Below are 20902 nucleotides of genomic sequence, written 5' to 3'. Positions count from 1 at the left end.
AACACTGGTAACCTCTCTCTCTCTCTCTCTCTCCGCCCCGACATCCTCTTCATCAACCGAAGAGGAAGAGGACGTGGGAGATGAACCTCTGGATCTGCAGGAGAATAAATCAAACCCACACAAGTCCCCACGGCCGTTAACTTGTTTAATCAGTTTACTTCAGGTTTTTCAGAAACCAGGCGATAACATGAATCCTGAGATTAATAAACAGAACTGTCAGGGTAACTCCTCCCCCTCAGGGAAGCCCCGCCCACGACCTGCCCACACTCAAACCTGCATTCTGATTGAGTGAGTGAGCCTCATGCTCTTCATGTCTTCCATGTTTTACTGAGTTTAATGTGTTAAAGCAGTTCTTGGTTTGTGTTTGACCTCCTGTGTTGACCAAAGTGATCATGAAAAGTATTTAATGGCGCCTTAATCTAGAGCAGGTTAGTTTGAATTGAAGATCAGGGACCTTCTGTTTCTGTGAACCAGGCTGGTGGTGACCAGAGGAGCAGAATGAGCCTCATACTGGATGTTCTCCGTCTGCTGACTCATAAGATCCACGAGTTGCAGAAACCTCATCTGAACAGTGAGAAGATTTTCTATTCCCATAATTCATGGCTATTTAATATTTCTATTAAAAGTGAAAACAAAGCTTTCCACTTTTCACTGTGAGGAGTCCAGTTTTTGATGGATTTGTCTTAAAGTCTTGCTCATGTGTTCAGGTTCATAAGTTCAAATGTTTTGGATTGACGTTGGATTAAAGGAGATCAGACTTCAGAGGAGATCAGGAATCAGCTGTAACTCCTGAACGAGGACAGAAACCACTTCATTTAGTTGTGAATGTTTCCTGTGTCTTCAGCTTTGCAGTCATTTCTTGCACGTGCTGCATCACAGTGATGTAACGTCATTAAGATATTTGTTTTTTTTAAATATAAATCTGTGGCTACTGCAGTTTTTATTCTTGTTTACGCCATTTTTTTGTTGTTGTTAAAAAAGAAAATATTTTGGGGGTTTGTGTTACATAGATGTGTGTGGAGCGGCTCCTCCATCAGTACAACACTTAGCTCAGTGGGACGCTCTGCTGGCTCAGTGTTTGAGAGGTCACGGTTCAAGTCTTTGATGTGCCAAATTTTGATGGTCAAAACTATAATCGAAGACTTAAATACACCAGGAGAAGTGTTCTGTGTGTCTGGGTACTTGTGGCGTAGCGGGTTGGTCTGGGTTCCTCGCTTCGGCAGACTCAGACAGATGGAGGTTTGAATTATCCAGTACCAGGACACTTCCCCAAGTGGGGGGTGTTGGATAGCAGGAATTGGAATGGTTGGTCTGGGTGGGTGGTTGGTCAGGGTGGATGGGTCCAGGTGAGGTAGGGTAGAGGGGAAAAAGCAGTGTTGTCTTTTTTTTTTCTTCTCCTCTCCACTTCTCTCGCTTCCTCCTACTTACCTACCCTACAAATTTCAGAATTTCTGACCCATTTCCATCATCATCCCAATTCGTACAAATTTCACCATTTTTGGTAAGTCTATAGCCATACCATCATTTCTGACCCATTTCCACCATCATCCCAATTTGTACAAATTTCAGCATTTTTGGTAAGTCTATAGCCTTGCCATCACTCTGTCACTCTGCATTTAAAGGTTGGTGCAGAAATATTCTGCTTTGCTGTTCTCCACTCAAAGCATGAAAAGCTGTAATGAAGAGCAGCAGTGTGTGAGGATGTGTAGCTCACACAGTCAGGATGGCGCTCAGTGTTTGAGAGGTCACGGTTCAAGTCTTTGATGCGCCAAATTTTGATGGTCAAACCTAAAATCGAAGACTTAAATACACCAGGAGAAGTGTTCTGTGTATCCAGGTGCTAGTGGTGTAGTGGTTTGGTCTGGGTTCCTCGCTTTGGAGGACTCAGACAGGTGGAGGTTCGATTCCTCCAGTACCAGGACACCTCCCCAAGTGGGTGGTGTTAGATAGCAGGGTGTTCAAGTCTTTGATGCGCCAAATTTTGATGGTCAAACCTAAAATCGAAGACTTAAATACACCAGGAGAAGTGTTCTGTGTATCCAGGTGCTCGTGGCATAGCGGTTTGGTCTGGGTTCCTCACTTCGGAGGACTCAGACAGACGGAGGTTCGAATCCCTCCAGTACCAGGACACTTCCCCAAGTGGGGTGTGTTGGATAGCAGGAATTGAAATGGTCGGTCAGGTTCGGATGGTTGGTCAGAGTGGATGGTTGGTCAGAGTGGATGGGTCCGGAGAGGAGGAGGAGGAGGAGGAAGAGGGAGGGGGAAAGAAAGGGCTGGCAAAGTTTTTATAAACACTTATTTGTGTTTATTTAAAAAAAAAAAGCACCTTTTTCATTTCCCCTCCTCTCTACCACCCTTTTCCCTCCTCCTGTCACCGCCCACACACTGCTATTGGCTTCTCGGACACTCCCATTGGCTTCTCGCAGATTTCCATTGACTTCTCAGACACTCCCATTGACTTCTCGCACACTCCCATTGGCTTCTCGCACACACCCATTGACTTCTCGCACACTCCCATTGGCTTCTCGCACACACCCATTGACTTCTCGCACACTCCCATTGGCTTCTCGCACACTCCCATTGGCTTCCCGCATCTCTGAGTCTTCTGGTGATCAAGAACCACCATGAGGTGGACTCGAACCACCGCCTGTCCACCAGCACCAAAGCGTGGAAGACAGTCTTAAACCACTTGACCACCATGTCTTCTTCTTTGCTCACTTCTCCTGGTGGTTTTGTCTTTTATATTCTACAGGTTGCACTTTGAAAATGGTAAAGTTCGAACCATCAACCCTTCGCTTGATAGTCACACTCTTATCTCAAACAATAAAGAGACATAAGTTCTTGAAGTGGACTTGAACCCACGTCCTGCTGCATCAAAGAGCAGCGTCCTTCCTCACTGAGCTAAACAGGATGGTGTCATCGGTCTCACCGATGTTTGGATATAGATACACATCAAATAGAACTTTTGGAATCAGGGTGCTCCCTGACCAGAACTTGAACCGCTGACCTTTTATTCCAATGAGAGCGGTGCTTCTCACTGAGCTAAACATCAGACAAGTGTCCCTCTGGACACTTCAGCCTTTGTCCTTAGTGGTTGAAGAAAAATGACCAAAGACCAACGACCTTGGTGTGGGAGACTGAGGTTCACCTTCTGTAATCCCGGGTCCTTAAAGCTAGGGTTAGGGTTAGGTTCAGTTACTGGTCTGAAGGAACTGGGTTGGCCCTGGTCTGGAAGACCAGGAACTAAATGTAGGAACTGAAAGGGAAAGAGAGAGGGAGAGAGAGAGAGAGAGAGAGGGAGGGAGGGGAAAAGGGCTGGCAAATATGATTATTAACAACCCTTTTTTTGTGTTTATAAAAAAGATCACCATGGGTTTGTTTTTTTGACACCTCACTCCCTCCAACTTACCTAATAACCCCTCCTGTCCTCCTGTGCTCCTGTCCTCCTGTCCTCCTGACCATTGACTTCCCACACCCCCGCATCTCACCTTCTGAGTCTTCTGGTGACCAGGAACCACCGTGAGGAGGACTTGAACCACCGTCTGTCCATAGTCTTATGGACAGTATTAAACCACTTGACCACCGTGTCTTCTTCTTCTCTCACTTCTCCTGGCGCTTTTGTCTTTTATTTTCTACAGGTTGCACTTTGAAAATGGTAAAGTTTGAACCATCAACCCTTCGCTTGATGTGTCAGTTTAGTGACATCAGTGCTGTCCACTGAGCTATCAGTCTGTCTCAGGGACACATGGACGGGTTCAGCTCTATAGTCACACTCTTATCTCAAACAATAAAGAGACAAGTTCTTCAAGTGGAACAGAACCCACGTCCTGCTGCACCAGGAGCAGCGTCCTTCCTCACCGAGCTAAGCAGGATGGTCTCATAAATCAATTCCTGAAAGAGACATATAACGTCCACGATCTGAACTCCGTTACAACCTTAAACAACTTTCTATGGATATAGAAACACATCAAATAGAACTTTTGGAATTTGTGTTTATAAAAGAATTACCATTGTCTTTTTTTTGGCCAACCCTCTCCATCCAACTTACCCTCTCCTGTCCGGTCCGGTCCTACTCCACCCCATCTAACCTCAATCTGTATTCTCAGGCCCTCTAGTGATCAGGAACCAGGGTTAGGGTTAACCCTCACTTGAACCTCCACCTGTCCTCCAGCACCAAAGTGTGCATGACAGTCTTAAACCACTTCTCCACCATGTCTTCTTCTTCTCTCACTTCTCCTGGCGCTTTTGTCTTTTATATTTTTTGCACTATGAAAATCATAAAGTCTCGAGGCCCAAAGTCCAGTCCCTCCTTGACATGTTGGACCGGAGACAGCAGAGCTTCCCACGGAGCTAAGTGTCTTACTGATGGAGGAGCAGCTCCACACATCTATGTAACACAAACACACAATACTGAAGATGTAGAAGAAGAGAGGTCACTGACCAGGACTTGAACCCTCAACGTGTTGCACTCAGGTACGAGGGCTCACCCACTGAGCTGCAGCTCTCAGCACCATGAACATCTATCTTGTAATGTTGAGATTTAAAGAGGTCTTCAGATTATAAATCCGGCCCGACCCAAACTAGAAGCAGGTTCTACTTGGTGGAAAAGCCCCCACAGAGGTCACCTTGTATTCTTCTGCATCTTACACCTTTTCCAAGGTCTTGAAACCATCAAAGTTCACCCAGACTCCACTAAATTACTGGAGGGACTGAAACTCTTGAGAAAATGAGAATTGAAGAGTCCAAAACGTTTGTGATCAACTCTTCTCTTCCTTTAACGAGTCATTTGAATCCTGCAGTCGACCTGCAGCCCGTCACCACACCTCGATATCCAGGGTGTCCAGTCCTGGTCCCGGCTGATCGGCTGGTTATTGATGGTGATGACATCATCACTACATTTAGATGTACTGAAGCAGGGACACGTCTGAAACATGCAGGATGGAGACTCTGTTTTTAACCCTCCGACACGCTGAAAAGAAAGTTTGGTCTCGGCTGTCGATTCATTTCCTGGGTGGAGCTTCGTCACTTCTCTCCTTCGGCCTCAATCTGAACAAACACCAGCAGCTCAGCACGCTCCCCCCTGCGCTGCTCGGCTCGGCGGCTCTGACACTCGTGTTCCAGAGATAATTAGAGATGGAATCCCGGCAGTGTTTCTCTTCCTTCAGATGACTTATTGTTGTATGTTTCCAGACTCCCAGATTCAACCTCTGCTGTTTCAAGCCTACTCACAGCATTGGGACGAATTTCAGGAGACAAATTCAATCTGGAAAAGTGAGTTGTTTTCACTGAAACCATGCAGCTCATGACAAAGCTTCACACGGAGGTTTATCTACCTTGGAGGAAAACATGAGTGCTTGTTTAAACTCACCGCGATACAGAAGGACCTCCTCTCTCGCTTGGAGCTCTTATTGCTGCTTCATCGTCTCCGTCACTAATAATACATTCAGTGAAATGACTAATAGTTCACTCTCCACACGGCAGTAACTCTTCTAATAGCAACGAGAGGAATAAAAATAGGTTCACCTGCAAACTGCAGACTGTGAGCAGGATCATTCACATCTGTGAGAGAAACAAATAAAGAGGCTCCATTCATTCCTGTGAAATCTCTTTTCATTTTCCCATTGACGAGTTCAGACTAATTTCTCCTGAATAATTGAAGCTTTAGTTCTGGGGTTATTTTCGCAGCTTTGATCAGGAGTGTGACACACTGCCAACTGCTCTTATGCTCATTTACAAGCTGAATCACAGCGTATTCTCTCCTGTGTGGCGAGGAATCACAAGAGAAACTTGTTGTGAAGCCCCCCCCCCCCACTTCCCCCCCTCCATCCTGCAGCTTCTGAAGAATCTCACACATCTCACCTCATCTTCTGCTTTGTGCTTCTTTTTGGTCATTAAGAGTCAACAATTTATCAGTGATGTTCTTATTTTCATTAGAATCTGTAAATTTGACTGAAGCTTCTCTGATCCATCAAAACTGTTATTTTCTCTTCCTTTGGTCTCCCTTGATGTACAATACAGACCAAAAGTTTGGACACACCTTCTCATTCAAAGAGTTTTCTTTATTTTCATGACTATTGACATTGTAGATTCACACTGAAGGCATCAAAACTATGAATTAACACATGTGGAAATATATACTTAACAAAAATGTGTAAAACAACTGAAAACACGCCTTATATTCTAGGTTCTTCAAAGTAGCCACCTTTTGCTCTGATTACTGCTCTGGACACACTCTGCATTCTCTTGATGAGCTTCAAGAGGTAGTCACCTGAAAGGGTTTTCACTTCACAGGTGTGCCCTGTCAGGTTTAGTAAGTGGGATTTCTTGCCTTATAAATGGGGTTGGGACCATCAGTTGTGTTGTGCAGAAGTCAGGTGGATACACAGCTGATAGTCCTACTGAGTAGACTGTTAGAATTGGTATTATGGCAAGAAAAAAGCAGCTAAGTAAAGAAAAATGAGTGGCCATCATTACTTTAAGAAATGAAGGTCAGTCAGTCCGAAAAATTGGGAAAACTTTGAAAGTGTCCCCAAGTGCCGTCGCAAAAACCATCAAGCGCTACAAAGAAACTGGCTCACATGAGGACCGCCCCAGGAAAGGAAGACCAAGAGTCACCTCTGCTGCGGAGGAGAAGTTCATCCGAGTCACCAGCCTCAGAAATGGCAGGTTAACAGCAGCTCAGATTAGAGAGCAGGTCAATGCCACACAGAGTTCTAGCAGCAGACACATCTCTAGAACAACTGTTAAGAGGAGACTGTGTGAATCAGGCCTTCATGGTAGAATAGCTGCTAGGAAACCACTGCTAAGGACAGGCAACAAGCAGAAGAGACTTGTTTGGGCTAAAGAACACAAGGAATGGACATTAGACCAGTGGAAATCTGGGCTTTGGTCTGAGGAGTCCAAATTTGAGATCTTTGGTTCCAACCACCGTGTCTTTGTGCGACGCAGAAAAGGTGAAGGGATGGACTCTACATGCCTGGTTCCCACCGTGAAGCATGGAGGAGGAGGTGTGATGGTGTGGGGGTGCTTTGCTGGTGACACTGTTGGGGATTTATTCTAAATTGAAGGCATACTGAACCAGCATGGCGACCACAGCATCTTGCAGCGGCATGCTGGGGACGAGGGGGAGGTGCATGAGTGCCCGGGGTGGGAGGGGTGAGGTGGGGGGGTCAGGGTGGGGAGGTGGGGGTTGGGGGCAAACACAAGAAGACACACAGACTCAACTTTTCCACGACTGACGGGCGAACAAGTAAGTGTCCTCTCTCCGTTGTTCTCCTCAAAGTGAAGAAAAACTTGTTATAGTGTAAAACGCTTCGGTTCATTCAACAAGAGAACTGCAGTAAAAATAATTCCTTGGCTGGTTTAGTTATCTGAAGTTATCTTACGACTTTGGTTCAAGCAGACAAGTTCATTTAATTTCAGTGGAAATGTGTACGTTTATAAACCACTCTATTATACTGTATGTAATCAAATGTGTTTAAAGTCAATAAACTGACTAAAATTTCTAAAAAGTTACTATTTCTATGTGGAAAATAAGCTTGAATTGGATTCATATAATGACCACACACTGCTGCGCAGCATTGAAAGGCCCTGACATATGAATGATCAGCTCTATATATGTTAGAATACATTCATACAAAGAATCCCTCATTAATAACTACAACTGCTACTATAATGGTGATTAAATACACTTTAACTGTAACTTCACTATTACTTAACTGTAAATATAAAAACATGTAACTCCAAAGTGTAACTACAACAGTGACTGTAACTGTCACTACATTAATACTTAGATTAGATCATTCTAGTTGTAACTATGAGGCTATAGCTTATTACAACTCTAACTTTAACGGCAATAATACAACTACAACTATTTATAACTGTTAAGGTTTAAAAATAACTATTTAAATATAACCACATAGTGGAAGTGGAGATGAACTTTAGGAAGAAGAGGATGATGATGATGATGATGATGATGATGATGATGATGATGATGATGATGATGAAGGGTGTGGAGGAGGACAAAGAGGAGGTGGAGAAGATCCAGAATCATGAATCCTGAGGAACTGGCTCATGAACTGCTGCACTACATACTCACACTCTAATAGAAACTATAAAGACACACTGAGCTTCTGATGATGGCCTGAGGGACCAGGGAGGACCAGGGGGGACCAGGGAGGACCAGGGGGGTCCAGGGAGGACCAGGGAGGACCAGGGAGGACCAGGGAGGACCAGGAGGAGCCGACCCTAAACCTAAAGTCTCCACACCAAGGTCTTTGGTCTTTGGTCATGTTTCTTCAGCCACTGAGTACAAAGGCTGGAGGGTCCAGGTCCAGGTCCAGGTCCAGGTCCAGACCTCCAGGTGGGTGAGCTCAGTGAGAAGGAAGAGCTGGACGTTGTTTGTCGCTCCACGATCACACCAGGTGGTGACGTCACTCAGGAACCTGAACACAGAAACAACACGTTCAGAAAACACACTCAGGTTTCTACACAGATCCTCTGGCAGTATGTGGCGCCACCTGGTGGCTCAATACAAACATAACAACAAGAAGCTGCACGACAAAGAAATAATCAATTCAATCAATTATGTAAAGTATACTTTCAGATTTTTATCATCTTAAAGGCAATATACAGTATTCCCAGGAACAATTAACAGTATTTACATTATAATGAAATACAAAAACTAAGTTTCCTCCAAAGGAAATCTGGAAATGGGTCAATAAATGTCGTGACATAAATGTGCCACAAGACGGAGACACAGTCCACTGTCTTTGTTTTGCACTGCCAAGGATCTTTACCACAAAGAAATACAATAAAAACACTTTTTACGACTTTAGTTTTGGTTTTTAGTTGGATTTACACTCCAAACAGTGGAGATTCACCTGCAAGACTCTGAATAACTTCCAAATCATCCTGATGTCCACAGGTTTCTCCACGGAGCCTCTGTGGCGCCCCCTGGTGGCTCATTACAAACATAACAACACAAGAGGTTGCATGACGAAGGCATACTCAATGAATTATGTAGATTATTCAATTCTTAATGTCCAAAAGGAGTATTTCCAATAACAATCAACAGTATTGACATTATATTTGGTTCTTACCTTTTTAAACTGGATCCAGAAACCAGAGTTTCCTCCTCTGTCACAGCAGCTGTGAACAAAAAGACCATCAAACCCACGTTAAAATTAATGGTAAACAAATTGAACAAGTGAATGCAAACACATTTTTAGGAATTACTTTTGATGAAAAACTGAGTTGGAAGCTGCACATAAATATCCTTGAGGCAAAATGAGCAAAAAACATAGGACAATGTGTAAAATCAGATCAGCACTAGATTATAATTCACTTTTCTTATATAACGCAGACATTCTTCCATATCTGAGCTATGGTGTGGAAATATGGAGAAATAATCATTGAACAAACACTGACACTTTTTTTTTTTTTTTTTCAGAAGACCATAAGAATCATAACTCAAACCGACTGTCATGCTCCAACAAATCCTGTTTGTCATGTTAAAGACTTTAAAAATACATGATATTGTGGAGAGTTGATATAGCCTCACTGGGATTTGTGCTAAAAATTAGGAAAGAAAAAAAAAAGTACTTGCATTTCAGCAAAAGGTGTTAATTTATGGAACAGTAATATGAAAGAACTGACTACTGGTTAATCATTTAAAAGGTGGTTTAAGCTCACTACGTTTGAAAAATGTTGAGCTCAGGAATCACAAAATTAAAATCCACTGCGTTCTCTTAAAGGACAGTTTAAATTAAAAGAAATTCAGGAATGGCAAAGAAAAGCAAGTTTCCTCTGAAATTGGCAGTAATAATTCTCTAATCAGTTTTGAGAATTATTAGTTTGCTGCTTTAAAGAGAGAAGTTTTACTTGTACAGGGTTTAGCAAAGTAAGTTTAGCTTCAGCCTGAATCATTCGTCACTAAAAATAAGAAGGATGTTGTCACATTGACAAAATAAGATGACAGAAATAGTTTCTGTTTCGTTGCATCACGTATTTGGTTGAGCGAATAAACTACTACTACTTCTACTACTCGTTTAAACTTGAAAGAAATAGATTACAGTCAAACTTCCTGGATTAAATTTACAGTCTGATTTATGTTGATGATCCGTCACAGATTTATGATAAACTTTCAATCATTTTTCAAAGATATTTCACTAAAATCTCAAACGTTACTGTCCTGAACGCTGCTGTGTTATTGGTGAGTGGGTAGTCGCCCTCTGGTGGCCACAAGTGAAAACTACAACACGTAAAGTTAGAACGGGTGGATTAGCATAACACTTCCGGTTAGCTCCTAAAAAGTACACCCCCTCAAATGGCGAGGTAAACGTTTGAACCTTCCGTTTTAAACTAGTTTCAGACTTGATTTGAGCCTCAGAATAACTTTATGACCGTCGGAAGCCCCCCTGGTGGCGCAATACAAACATAACACAAGAAGCTGCATGACAAAGATACTCCATGAATTCATGTACAAGTGTACCTTCAGATTATATATTTCTTAATGTCCAAAAGGAGTATTTCCAATAACAATCAACAGTATTGACATTATATTTGGTTCTTACCTTTTTAAACTGGATACAGAAACCAGAGTTTCCTCCTCTGTCACAGCAGCTGTGAACAAAAAGAGCTTCAATTACTAAAAAGTGAAAAAAGATAAAACCACAACAAAAAAAAACCTGATAAATAAAACAAAAACCTGATAAATAAAACAAAATCCTGATAAAACAGGTCAAATTGCTGTTCTGTCTGTTTTAAAGGCCACAAAGAGAAATGATGGCGGACATGTTTGATAAATGCTCAGACGCATCTTAAAGAAAGGAAAGAATTGGTCCATCCTAGTAATCAGGATATTTTGAATTCATTGATGCGCCTCGACATTAGTTTGTGCTTCATTCTACATTCTGAACAATGTCAGGTGCAGCTTCACAGTCTACAGAGTGAAAACCCTCCAGATGAGACAGAACATTTCTCAGGACGTTTTCCACTCATAATCCTGAGGTCGACGGTCTGAATCTCTGATCTGAGTCACGCTTTGAGTGAAATGGGATGAAAATCATTGCAGCTGCATCAGATGAGGAGGAACTGATGCTGATTAGTGAGTCTGTCCACAACAGTAAACAAAGTACCAACATCATCACTGTTTTTCATTATATTCTCAGAGAAGTCGAGACTTTTTTTTTTTACAGGCTGTGTGGAGCTACGCTACAAGAACCTCCCTCTGCGATTAACAAATTTCTATTCTGTTCTATTAACTGTCACTGAAACAAAGAAAGTTTGAAAAATAAAATCAGGATTACATTAAAACTGTGTCTGACAAATGGTTTAAACTGTTCCACTTCACAGCTTCAGAACGGCTCACACGCTCCTCTTAAAAACCCTTCAGAGCTATGGTGTCAGGGCTACTGCTTGTGCTTTTATTATTTCAATTATTTATCACGTACATAAACAATGCGTGTAATATCCTAGAAAAAGTTATTTGTTTTATTCGCTAAACATTTAAAAGGTGGCTTAAGCTCACTACTTTTGAAAAATATCGAGCTCAGGAATCACAAAATTAAGATCCACTGTCTTCCCTTAAAGGACAGTTTACATTTTTCAGGAATGGCAAAGAAAAGCAAGTTTCCTCTGAAACTGGCAGTAATAATTCTCAAAACTGATTAGAGAATTATTAGTTTGCTGCTTTAAAGGTAGAAGTTTTACTTGTACAGGGTTTAGCAAAGTAAGTTTAACTTCAGCCTGAATCATTCGTCACTAAAAATAAGAAGGATGTTGTCACATTGACAAAATAAGTTGACAGAAATTGTTTTTGTTTTGTTGCATCACGTATTTGGTTGACCAAATAAACTACTACTTCTACTACCTGTTTAAACTTGAAAGAAATAGATTACAGTCAAACTTCCTGGATTAAATTTACAGTCTGATTTATGTTGATGATCCGTCACAGACTTATGATAAACTTTCAATCATTTTTCAAAGATATTTCACTAAAATCTCAAACGTTACTGTCCTGAACGCTGCTGTGTTATTGGTGAGTGGATAGTCGCCCTCTGGTGGCCACAAGTGGAAACTACAAAATGTAAAGTTAGAACGGGTGGATTAGCATAACACTTCCGGTTCGCTCCTAAAAAGTACAACCCCTCAAATGGCGAGGTAAACGTTTGAACCTTCCGTTTTAAACTAGTTTCAGACTTGATTTGAGCCTCAGAATAACTTTATGACCGTCAGAAGGTGAAATAGTGTTTAAGGCGCGTTTGTTTTCCTCACTGTGTCCGCAGGAGCGGGCGGGGTAGAGACCTTCTGACACATATACACACACAATCACACCCAAACAAACGCATCTGATCCAAGACTGAAGTTAATATGAATGTTGTGGTGTTTACAGAGTGAAACCTGGAGTTTGAGGAGGCTTCTGGACGTTGGGAGTTTGTAGTTTGTCGTCGGGTGGAGTTGAAACGCGGTTTACAACCGAACAGTCACAAATCACCAGTCAGCGCTTCTGAGAGGATTTGAAAACATGGTGGACATGTAGTGACCCCACTGCTCCCTGGTTCATCTCCACCCTGTGTCGGTCAGAACTGTTGGTAAAACTCCAACAAATCACCTCACAGACACACACTTCCGGCTCTGATCCAGTCTGTTCCTAAAGAGGTCGTGGCGACAGGTGACGGCGAACACATGAAACACTCTTCATCACGGTGAAGAGCAGAAGATTCACTACAAATCTTCGCAGAGCAAACTGGTGACGATCTAGACCGCTGTTGTAATTCCCACATTTGTCCACAGGAGGGCGTGAAAACCGGAGGAGCAGTCCATTGAAACGTGATAGTTTGCCCTCTTGTGGTTAAAAGTAGTAACTACTACCACCGTGTAAACCCAGAAAGAAATAGATTACAGTTAAAACTCCTGGATTAAATTTACAGTCTGCTACGTGGAGATGATCCAGAAAAGATTTATGATAAACTTTCGATCATTTCATGAAGATAATTTGCTAAAATCTCCACCATTTACTGTCTTTACCGCCGCTGTTATTGATGACGGTTGCCCTCTGGTGGACACAAGTGGAAACTACACTAAGTAAAGTTAGAATATTAGGATTAGCACAACACTTCCTGTTAGCTTCTTCCAAGTAAAATTTCTCAACTGACGCGGTGAAAGCGTGAACTTTAGGTGTTTTTAGTCGGAAATATGAGCGTTTGACTAAATTGGAAGGTTTTAGAAGAGCACTGGTGTGGAATAATAATAATAATAATAATAATAATAATAATAATAATAATAATAATAATAATAATAATAATAATAATAATAACAACAATAATAATAACAATAACAACAACAATAATAATGATAATAAAGAGCAAGCAACGAGCTTTTCCCGCTTGTTCTGAGATACGAATGACAAATGTCATCTTATATTATTTGAGCTCCATTTTTCATAACTTTTCCTGTTGGATGAATTAACTCTGCTTCTGTAAGTAAATTTGAGGACCACCACAAACTGAACTTCTCTATTTCTCTGGATTGTATTTTCACATTTAAACCTAATAATGATAAAAAAAATCCATTGGCTTCACTTTCAGCTTATTACTTTGTAAAATTAAAAAAATCTAATGCCGTTTTAAAATGAATTGGAAGAAAAGTAGCACTAATAATAGGAGGAGACATTTTTCTTCTCCCAGATTTAAATGTAATGGTTCTGTGGGACTTTAGTGTCTGTTTACTCTCTTTAAAGTTGATGATTTATTGACATTGAGCCTTTCCATCCACAGATCTGAATATATAACCTTTGAATTTCTCCAGATAAACATATATACACACACATATATCACATTCCCTGAAAAGTGAAAGTTGTGGGAAAAAAGACGAAGTGCTTTGTAGTTTTGTGTTGCTCACCTCAGAAGATCCACTGAATCACGACATGACCCGTAAAGTTTCACCTTATTCACATCAAATCATTACAAAGTCTCCTGTGTGAGTTCTCCAGTCCGTCACATCTTCAACAGTTTAGTCTGAAAACAATCAAACCTGCAGCTGCATTGAAAACCTGAATCTAAGCACACTGAAGAAAAACCAATGTGACAGAAGAGGAGGAAAGACGGAAACTTTCGTTCATTTTCAAGGTGATCTAGACTTTTTTTTAGCGAATACACACACTCTGGTTTCATCAGGAAATACAATTTATAAATTTGTGGTCAACAAAAACAATTTCATCAGAGGAAAATGTAAATAAGTAATTTCCTTCTTCTTCACCTGTTTGGTAAGTTTGGTAACTGTCGCTGCCTCGCCTCCAAATTCACATGTTTTGAATCAAAGGATGGAGAGGAAGGTCTGAATAAGAAGCACCTGCGCTGATCCTCAACTCATCATCTTCATCATCTTCACCTGAGAGAAACATCAGGTGCTTGTCCCAGTGCACTCTGGGTAATGACGTACAAATGAAGTCAAGGAAATGCGGCTTTAATTTGTCTTTATTGCTTCACTTTAGATTTGATTCTAAATACTGCAAAGTGTCAGTCAGTCCAGCCGCCTCTGAGTCTCTGTAGCACCCCCCACATACAGCCCTCCAAGCTCCACCTCCAGCCCCACAAGGGGGGCGGAGCCAAACGGCTCTCCTTCGGGGTCTGTCCTCCACCAGGGCAGTCGGCTCGCCCGCAGCGCCGAGTTGTGAGCGTCGCGGGCGCGAGCAGCAACGTGACCCGATGGACTGAGAAAGGAGTCAGCCTCCGTCTCCGTGACGACCGAGAGGGACGGGGCATCTGTACAGGAGGACATGACGAAAGGTCAGAGGTCATCAATGAATAACACTGTGAACACTTTGTGTGTGTGTGTGTGTGTGTGTGTGTGTGTGTGTGTGTGTGTGTGTGTGTGTGTGTGTGTGTGTGTGTGTGTGTGTGTGTGTGTGTGTGACCTCTCAGTTTCTCCAGCTGTGTGTGTGTGTGAGCCAGCAGAGCGTCCCTCCTCTGCTCCTCCCTCTGATGCGCCTCCCCTTTCTGCAGCTCCTTCAGCAGGAGCAGCTGCACCTCCTCATGGAGGCGCACACACTCCTCCGCAGACACACGGGTCGACTGCAAACACACACACACACACGCAGCGGTAACAGCTGACACGCAGCAGCAGTGCATGCTGGGTAAAAGATGAGAACGACGTGTGAAGGAGTCTCTTACAGGATGTGCAGCGATGTTCTCCTCCACCTGCTGCTTCAGCTCCACCCGCCGGCTGTCCGTCAAACCTTCCCGACCAATCCAGAAGCTGGGGAGCGGCGGGGCCTTGGTGGCTCGGCGCTTCTGGAGGAAACGACGCACCTGAAGGAGACGAGGGACGCCAGGGAGCAGCGTGAGCATCGCAAACAACACAGTTACACCGTTTCAGAATGTGTGTGTGTGTGTGTGTGTGTGTGTGTGTACCGCTCTCTGCAGTGTGTGTGCCGCCTGCTGCTGCGTCCGAGCGAGTCTCAGTGTGTGTCGCTGTGCGTCGTCATAGCGACGTCTCTCTCTGCAGCCTCTCCAGAAGCTCTGGATGAGGACGGCGGCTCTCCGCTCGCACTCCTGCAGGTACGGCTGCACCTGATCTGAGACAAGAACATGAAGCTTCACTATTTCACTTTTTACTTTAAAGTATATTCTAAATACTTCAACTTGAAAAACAGGAGCCACTCAAACATACCATAAAACAACATTTTCAGTTACAATACAATACATACATAATCATTTTAACCTTTATATGTTCATATTATTTCTATTTAATAATTATTTGAATTTGCTGTGGAAATTTACAATACTGCGTAAAGTCAAGTATAATATCAAAATATATTGGAAAAGATGAACATTTTTATTGGTCTTACTTTAATTTTTTTTAAATTTGTAAATGAAATGCAGATATATCATCATTTAAATACTTTGTTTCCTCAAAAAGTTAGACAGCTTAAACCAAAACATGTTAACATGTTACTGCCATGAATCACAAAAGACTAATAAAACTGAAATAATGTGAATATCTATTATCTAAAAATCCCAAATCATAATTATTTTTTTAACAAACAATTAAAATACTTAACGTTTGAACTTGAAAAATCAAAGTATTTTGTAAAATTGAACTGCAAAAGACGTTGCATTTGAATTAAAGCATTAAAATAAAAACCATCAATTAGTTTATTATCAGTTTTTGTAAAGTGTCAATTCAGCAGACTTGAAATACTTCAAATAAATCACAAATATTTCTTTTTCATATTGAAACATAAAAAGTTACTTAAATTTCACAAATAAGTTTGATTTAATTGCTAAATTGAATTAATGTGCAGGTTTACCAGCAGGAAGCAGCTGCAGCAGTTCTCTGTGTTTCTGGTGGAACAGCCTCCTCGCCTGCTGACGCCTCACACACACCTAGAAACACACACACACACACACACACACACACACACACCTTTTTAGAGACTAGAGAGAATTAAATCAGGTGTTTCTGTGAGGAGTCACTCACCTGATACCTGAGCTCCTCCTCCCACTGCTGCTCCTCCTGCTGCTGCTGCCGCCGCCTCCTGCGGGCCCTGGAACCCCGCCCCCCCCAGAGGAGGTGAAGCTCAGCTGCACCCAGCCAGACATGTCAAACAGCTGCAGACAGATGTTACCTGTATCTCCTCTGCAGCGAGCTCACTGCCCTGGTCAGACTCCTCACCCTGCGGCGGGTTCGATGGGAGCGCCACGCCGCCTGGATCACACACGCCGCTCGCTCACGCTCACCTGAACTCGGCTGCAATGTTGACATTTTGAATTACTAAAAATATTTGAAAATGTCCAGAGTTGTAATAATAAAACAGTATAACAATCTCATTAAAAAAGACAAAAAATACTATTACTAAACTATCTGATAAAAGACTAAAAGAATAAACTTTAAACTATGTTTGATTATCTGACATGTATTAAAACTTCACTTTACATTTTGAAAACATCCCGAAAAAGAACAGTATTTATTTTGTGTGAGAATGAGAGGATGCAAAAAACTAAAAGTCTCAAAAACAAGAAGGAAAATGCACATGACAAAAAAAAGATAAGATCAGTTTTTTAAAATAAAAGATTATTGAACTATTTGATACTTAAGAAAGCTGAAGACTTTAGTTTGAACTAAAAGACCTGATTTGAAAATATAAGAATGAACTTTTGATAATAAGCCAATAAATAAAAAATGCTAACCAACCTCAGACCGACTCACTGCGTCCTTCTCTGATTGGATGAGAGCGATCAGCTGATCCACTTCCTGCTCAAAGCCCCGCCCCCTCCAGTCTTTGTCCAATAGGCTGTCCAGACCTGCGGACACAGTGACCTGTGAGCTCCTGTGACTGACCCCACCTGCTGCAGGCCAACGTGTGTGACCTCTGACCTCTGAAGCTGAGGAGGAGGGGCCGCAGACGGAGCTCCAGCTGATTGGACATGAGGAGGATGAGTTTGACAGAAGCCCCGCCCACAGCAGGGTCAGAGCTGACAGCCAGTTGACCGACGGCTTCATTGAGGAGCAGCAGAACGGAGTCGCTGCTTAACGCCGACAGGAAGTTTCTGAAGAGAGATTCTATTATTGATGCTGATGAGCGGGACTGAAATCTTTCTTCTAATCGTTTTAATTTGAAAATGCAAGATGTTTAAAATTCTGCGATTGTTTTAATTTCTTCAGTTTTTGCCTTGAAGGCAGGAAAATCTGACTCAGTGACTCAGTGAACACACAACGTTCTGCTCTTCTCCCCAGAAGCTGTCAACCCTGAAATCACCAGAGGACTGTAGCTCCTGACTAAAATATTACTTCCAATTCAATTTCTATTTATTTTTTTACTGTATTTTGAAATACTTATCGAAACATAATTTATGTATTTGTGTCTTACTCCAACTTTCAGAGATATTTTAAGTTTTGCTGGTAGTTTTCAGCTGGATGTGGATGTTTCAGTAAATACATTGAATGTAAAGTGTAAAAGACGGCCGGAGTTGTGTGTCAGTGTGTTACCTGTTGGTGGTGCATGTCTGACTCCACATCTGGACACAGAGCAGGGACACTGCCACGTCGTCACACATCTGGACCTTCCCGTAGTGGACAGAGCTCAGAACTGCAGAGACGGGGAAGAGGCGGAGAGTCAAACTTCTCCTCTGATCAGAGAATCGTGGTGAAGCTGATTGACGATAATCAGAGAGCTGACCGACCCTGAGAGGTGAGCTGAGGACGAGCGGAGAGCAGCCAGCCCAGAGAGTCCATCACCTTCCTCAGGAGAGGCACACCCTGACACACACACACACACACACAAGTTACAGCCACGTACACACATTGAAGAGCTGCAGTGACGTTGTGCACACACACACCTCTGAGCTGTTCATCAGCTGACTGGCCAGTGACAGAAGCCCGTCGACAACCGACGGCAGGAACAGCCGACTGAAAGCCTCGGAGCTCCTGCGCGGTTCCACTCCGACGCAGCAGGAGCTGCAGACGATAAAGATTACCATGAAGGAAAAAGTACAGACTTAAAATATGTGCCTTTACTTTAAGAATAACATAAAAAGGTATAGAGCTAACTCTGTGTTCTTTTGAGGTGAAAAATAAAGTTTTATTGATTTGAGGCTGAGAGGAGAAGTCAGCATAAGTGAACAGTTTTGAGTTCTTTGAAGAATAAAAACATTTTCACACTAAGATGGAACAAAGATTGACAAAAGGTTGTTCATATAAGTGAGCAGATCCCTGTTGTTTTTTGTTTGTTTGAAATAAATGACATTTCACTGATCCTCTGACCTGGTGAGCTGTGCAAGTAGAGCAGCAGCGCTCCAGTTGCCCCGCAGCATTCTGGGAGGCAGAGAGAATGTGCGGACGCAGTGGGTGAGGACGCCGCTGTGGTACAGCTGAGATTTGACACGAGCCAACGCACTGTCGTTGGTCTGCACTGCCGCCGAGTTTAAAGCCTCTGAAACAGGAAGAAACTAAACTTTACATTGAGCTGTGATACTGATGGATACATGCGAGGTGAAAGGGTCAGTCTCACTGTTTAAAGCGCCGTTCAAAAGGCCGAGCTTCAGCTCCGGGTTCAGGTTCTCATCCTCCAGCTGCCTCCTCAGCTCAGACACAAAAGCCTCCTCTTCCTCTTCCTCTTCCTCTTCCTCCATTCTGATGACCTGTTGTACCTGGTGTGGATCTAAACAGACACACATGAACAAAACACATTGAAACATGTACAGTTTTGTTTATGGTAAATACTGAAAATAATAATAAAAATAAATAAATATATATATATATGTATTTTTTGAAAATTGTTTTGTATGTGTTTAGAAGCTTGATATGAACCAGTTTTATTTGTGTAATATTTCAAATAAATCAAAACACGTCCTGAAATAAAGATACTTTGCGTTTTCTAACGTGACATAGAGCTACTATTTAACATAAACTCTCAATTATAACATGATATATGTTGTATGTGCCATAATGTGTAACAAATACAGATTTATTATGGGTTGAATAATTAACCTTTGCACCTTTTGTATACTTCTTCCCAGTCTGCTCAGATATAAAAACTTCAATAAACAAACAAAAAGTGAGAAATTAGGGAATTGAGCATTAAATGACTAAATGGGTGGAGGTCTGAAGATCAATCTGTCATCAATGTCGCTCTCGATGTGATAATGAAGAATTAATATGAAAGCTCTATATTTGGCTTTAATTGTGTGTAAATCAGGGAACACACCTGTTAGCACAACCGTTAGCATGTGCGTCTGCGCCTCGTTTGCGGTCTTGGATAACAGCCAGTTGACATTAACTGGTCGCAAAATAAAAAGAAGTATGATAACTGGTCCTTCTAGCACTCGTTCAGTCTTGAATGTTGGTTTTAAAATGACAAAACCAATGTTTTACCGGAGAAATCAGCTCAGCTCAGACTGCACATTGGACAGTTTCCTATGGTTTCCATAGCGACGTGACGTCATCACCATGCGCCACTCCCACACAAGCAACCCTCAACAAAATAGGAAATAAAAGGTGTTTCGTGCTTCTTCTAGTGTTTCTTCACCCTCAAACACAAGCAACAATTAGATGAAAACTTGATCTATGTATTGCATTTTAAATTCTAAAAGTATCACGTTCCCCTCCTTATTTAACAGTATCTTTGGGTGCACTCACACACTTTGGTCACGAGATGGCGGTGTCCCATCTATTTTCTTTTGAAGGTATCCATGAAGAAGTCATAAAATAAACAGAAAATACTTTATTATACTTAACCATTGAACTAATAATAGCATCTGATCTTTGCCTTTATTCTGTATTTTAACACGAGTTAATTAAGCTTATATGTCTATTTATTTTTTATTCAGGATTGGTTTGTAATGTTTTGACAAAACAGAAAAAGTAATCATTAAATTCTGAATCATTGTGCCACTTAATCTGAATAGCTATATATTATCTATTAAAATTCACTGGGATAGAAACGTTTTTCCCCCCCAAATTTGCATATTTCAAGTCATGTGATTAACTTCGCTTTGTGGAACCAATAAATAAGATGAGCTGACTTCATGTAACTTGTTATTCTGTGGTTGTACTTAAAGCTTAGCATCAAATAACATTCCAACAGGTTAGAAATGCCATGAAATGCTTCAAATATTGCTGCAATGCCAATGACCTCTAAACTACACGATCTTTCTCTATTTATATGGTTTCTGTTGAAACTGAGCTTTAGTTACACAGAAAACCACAGCCGGCTCTTAATCTCATAAAAAAGTTAAGGTCAGTATGGAATTGTCTGTGACTAAAAATTACCATCTGTGACTCCATCAATGTCTCATGTCATAAATTAAGTTGACTTATTAAAGTGTTCTGCTTTAATTAGTTGTTGTCTAGCTTCAGTTTTGGGACAGACAGTTTTTGTTCTGGCACGCTGCAGGAGTGT

At 41.8% G+C, this 20902-nt stretch overlaps 1 protein-coding gene across 1 annotated transcript; it reads right to left on the bottom strand.

The window, feature by feature from the left end:
- Positions 1-14460: 14460 nt before the first annotated feature.
- Positions 14461-19957, bottom strand: iqcb1 (IQ motif containing B1). Its single transcript, XM_080492656.1, has 15 exons — positions 19709-19957; positions 19013-19162; positions 18766-18934; positions 18342-18459; positions 18186-18261; positions 17992-18091; positions 17380-17552; positions 17197-17306; positions 16631-16752; positions 16483-16549; positions 16313-16388; positions 15414-15577; positions 15174-15311; positions 14918-15074; positions 14461-14765 (listed from the first exon to the last, which is right to left on the bottom strand). Exons 1-15 carry the CDS (start codon positions 19728-19730, stop codon positions 14524-14526), a joined length of 1884 nt encoding a protein of 627 aa, XP_080348782.1. The 5' UTR covers positions 19731-19957; the 3' UTR covers positions 14461-14523.
- Between the last annotated feature and the right edge of the window lie 945 nt (positions 19958-20902).

This window comes from Lipophrys pholis (assembly GCF_963383615.2).
Source record: "Lipophrys pholis genome assembly, chromosome: 23".
In the NCBI taxonomy this organism is placed as follows: Eukaryota; Metazoa; Chordata; class Actinopteri; order Blenniiformes; family Blenniidae; genus Lipophrys; species Lipophrys pholis.
Note: the sequence above shows the minus strand (reverse complement) of the source record. Positions and strands in the feature narration are given on the sequence as shown.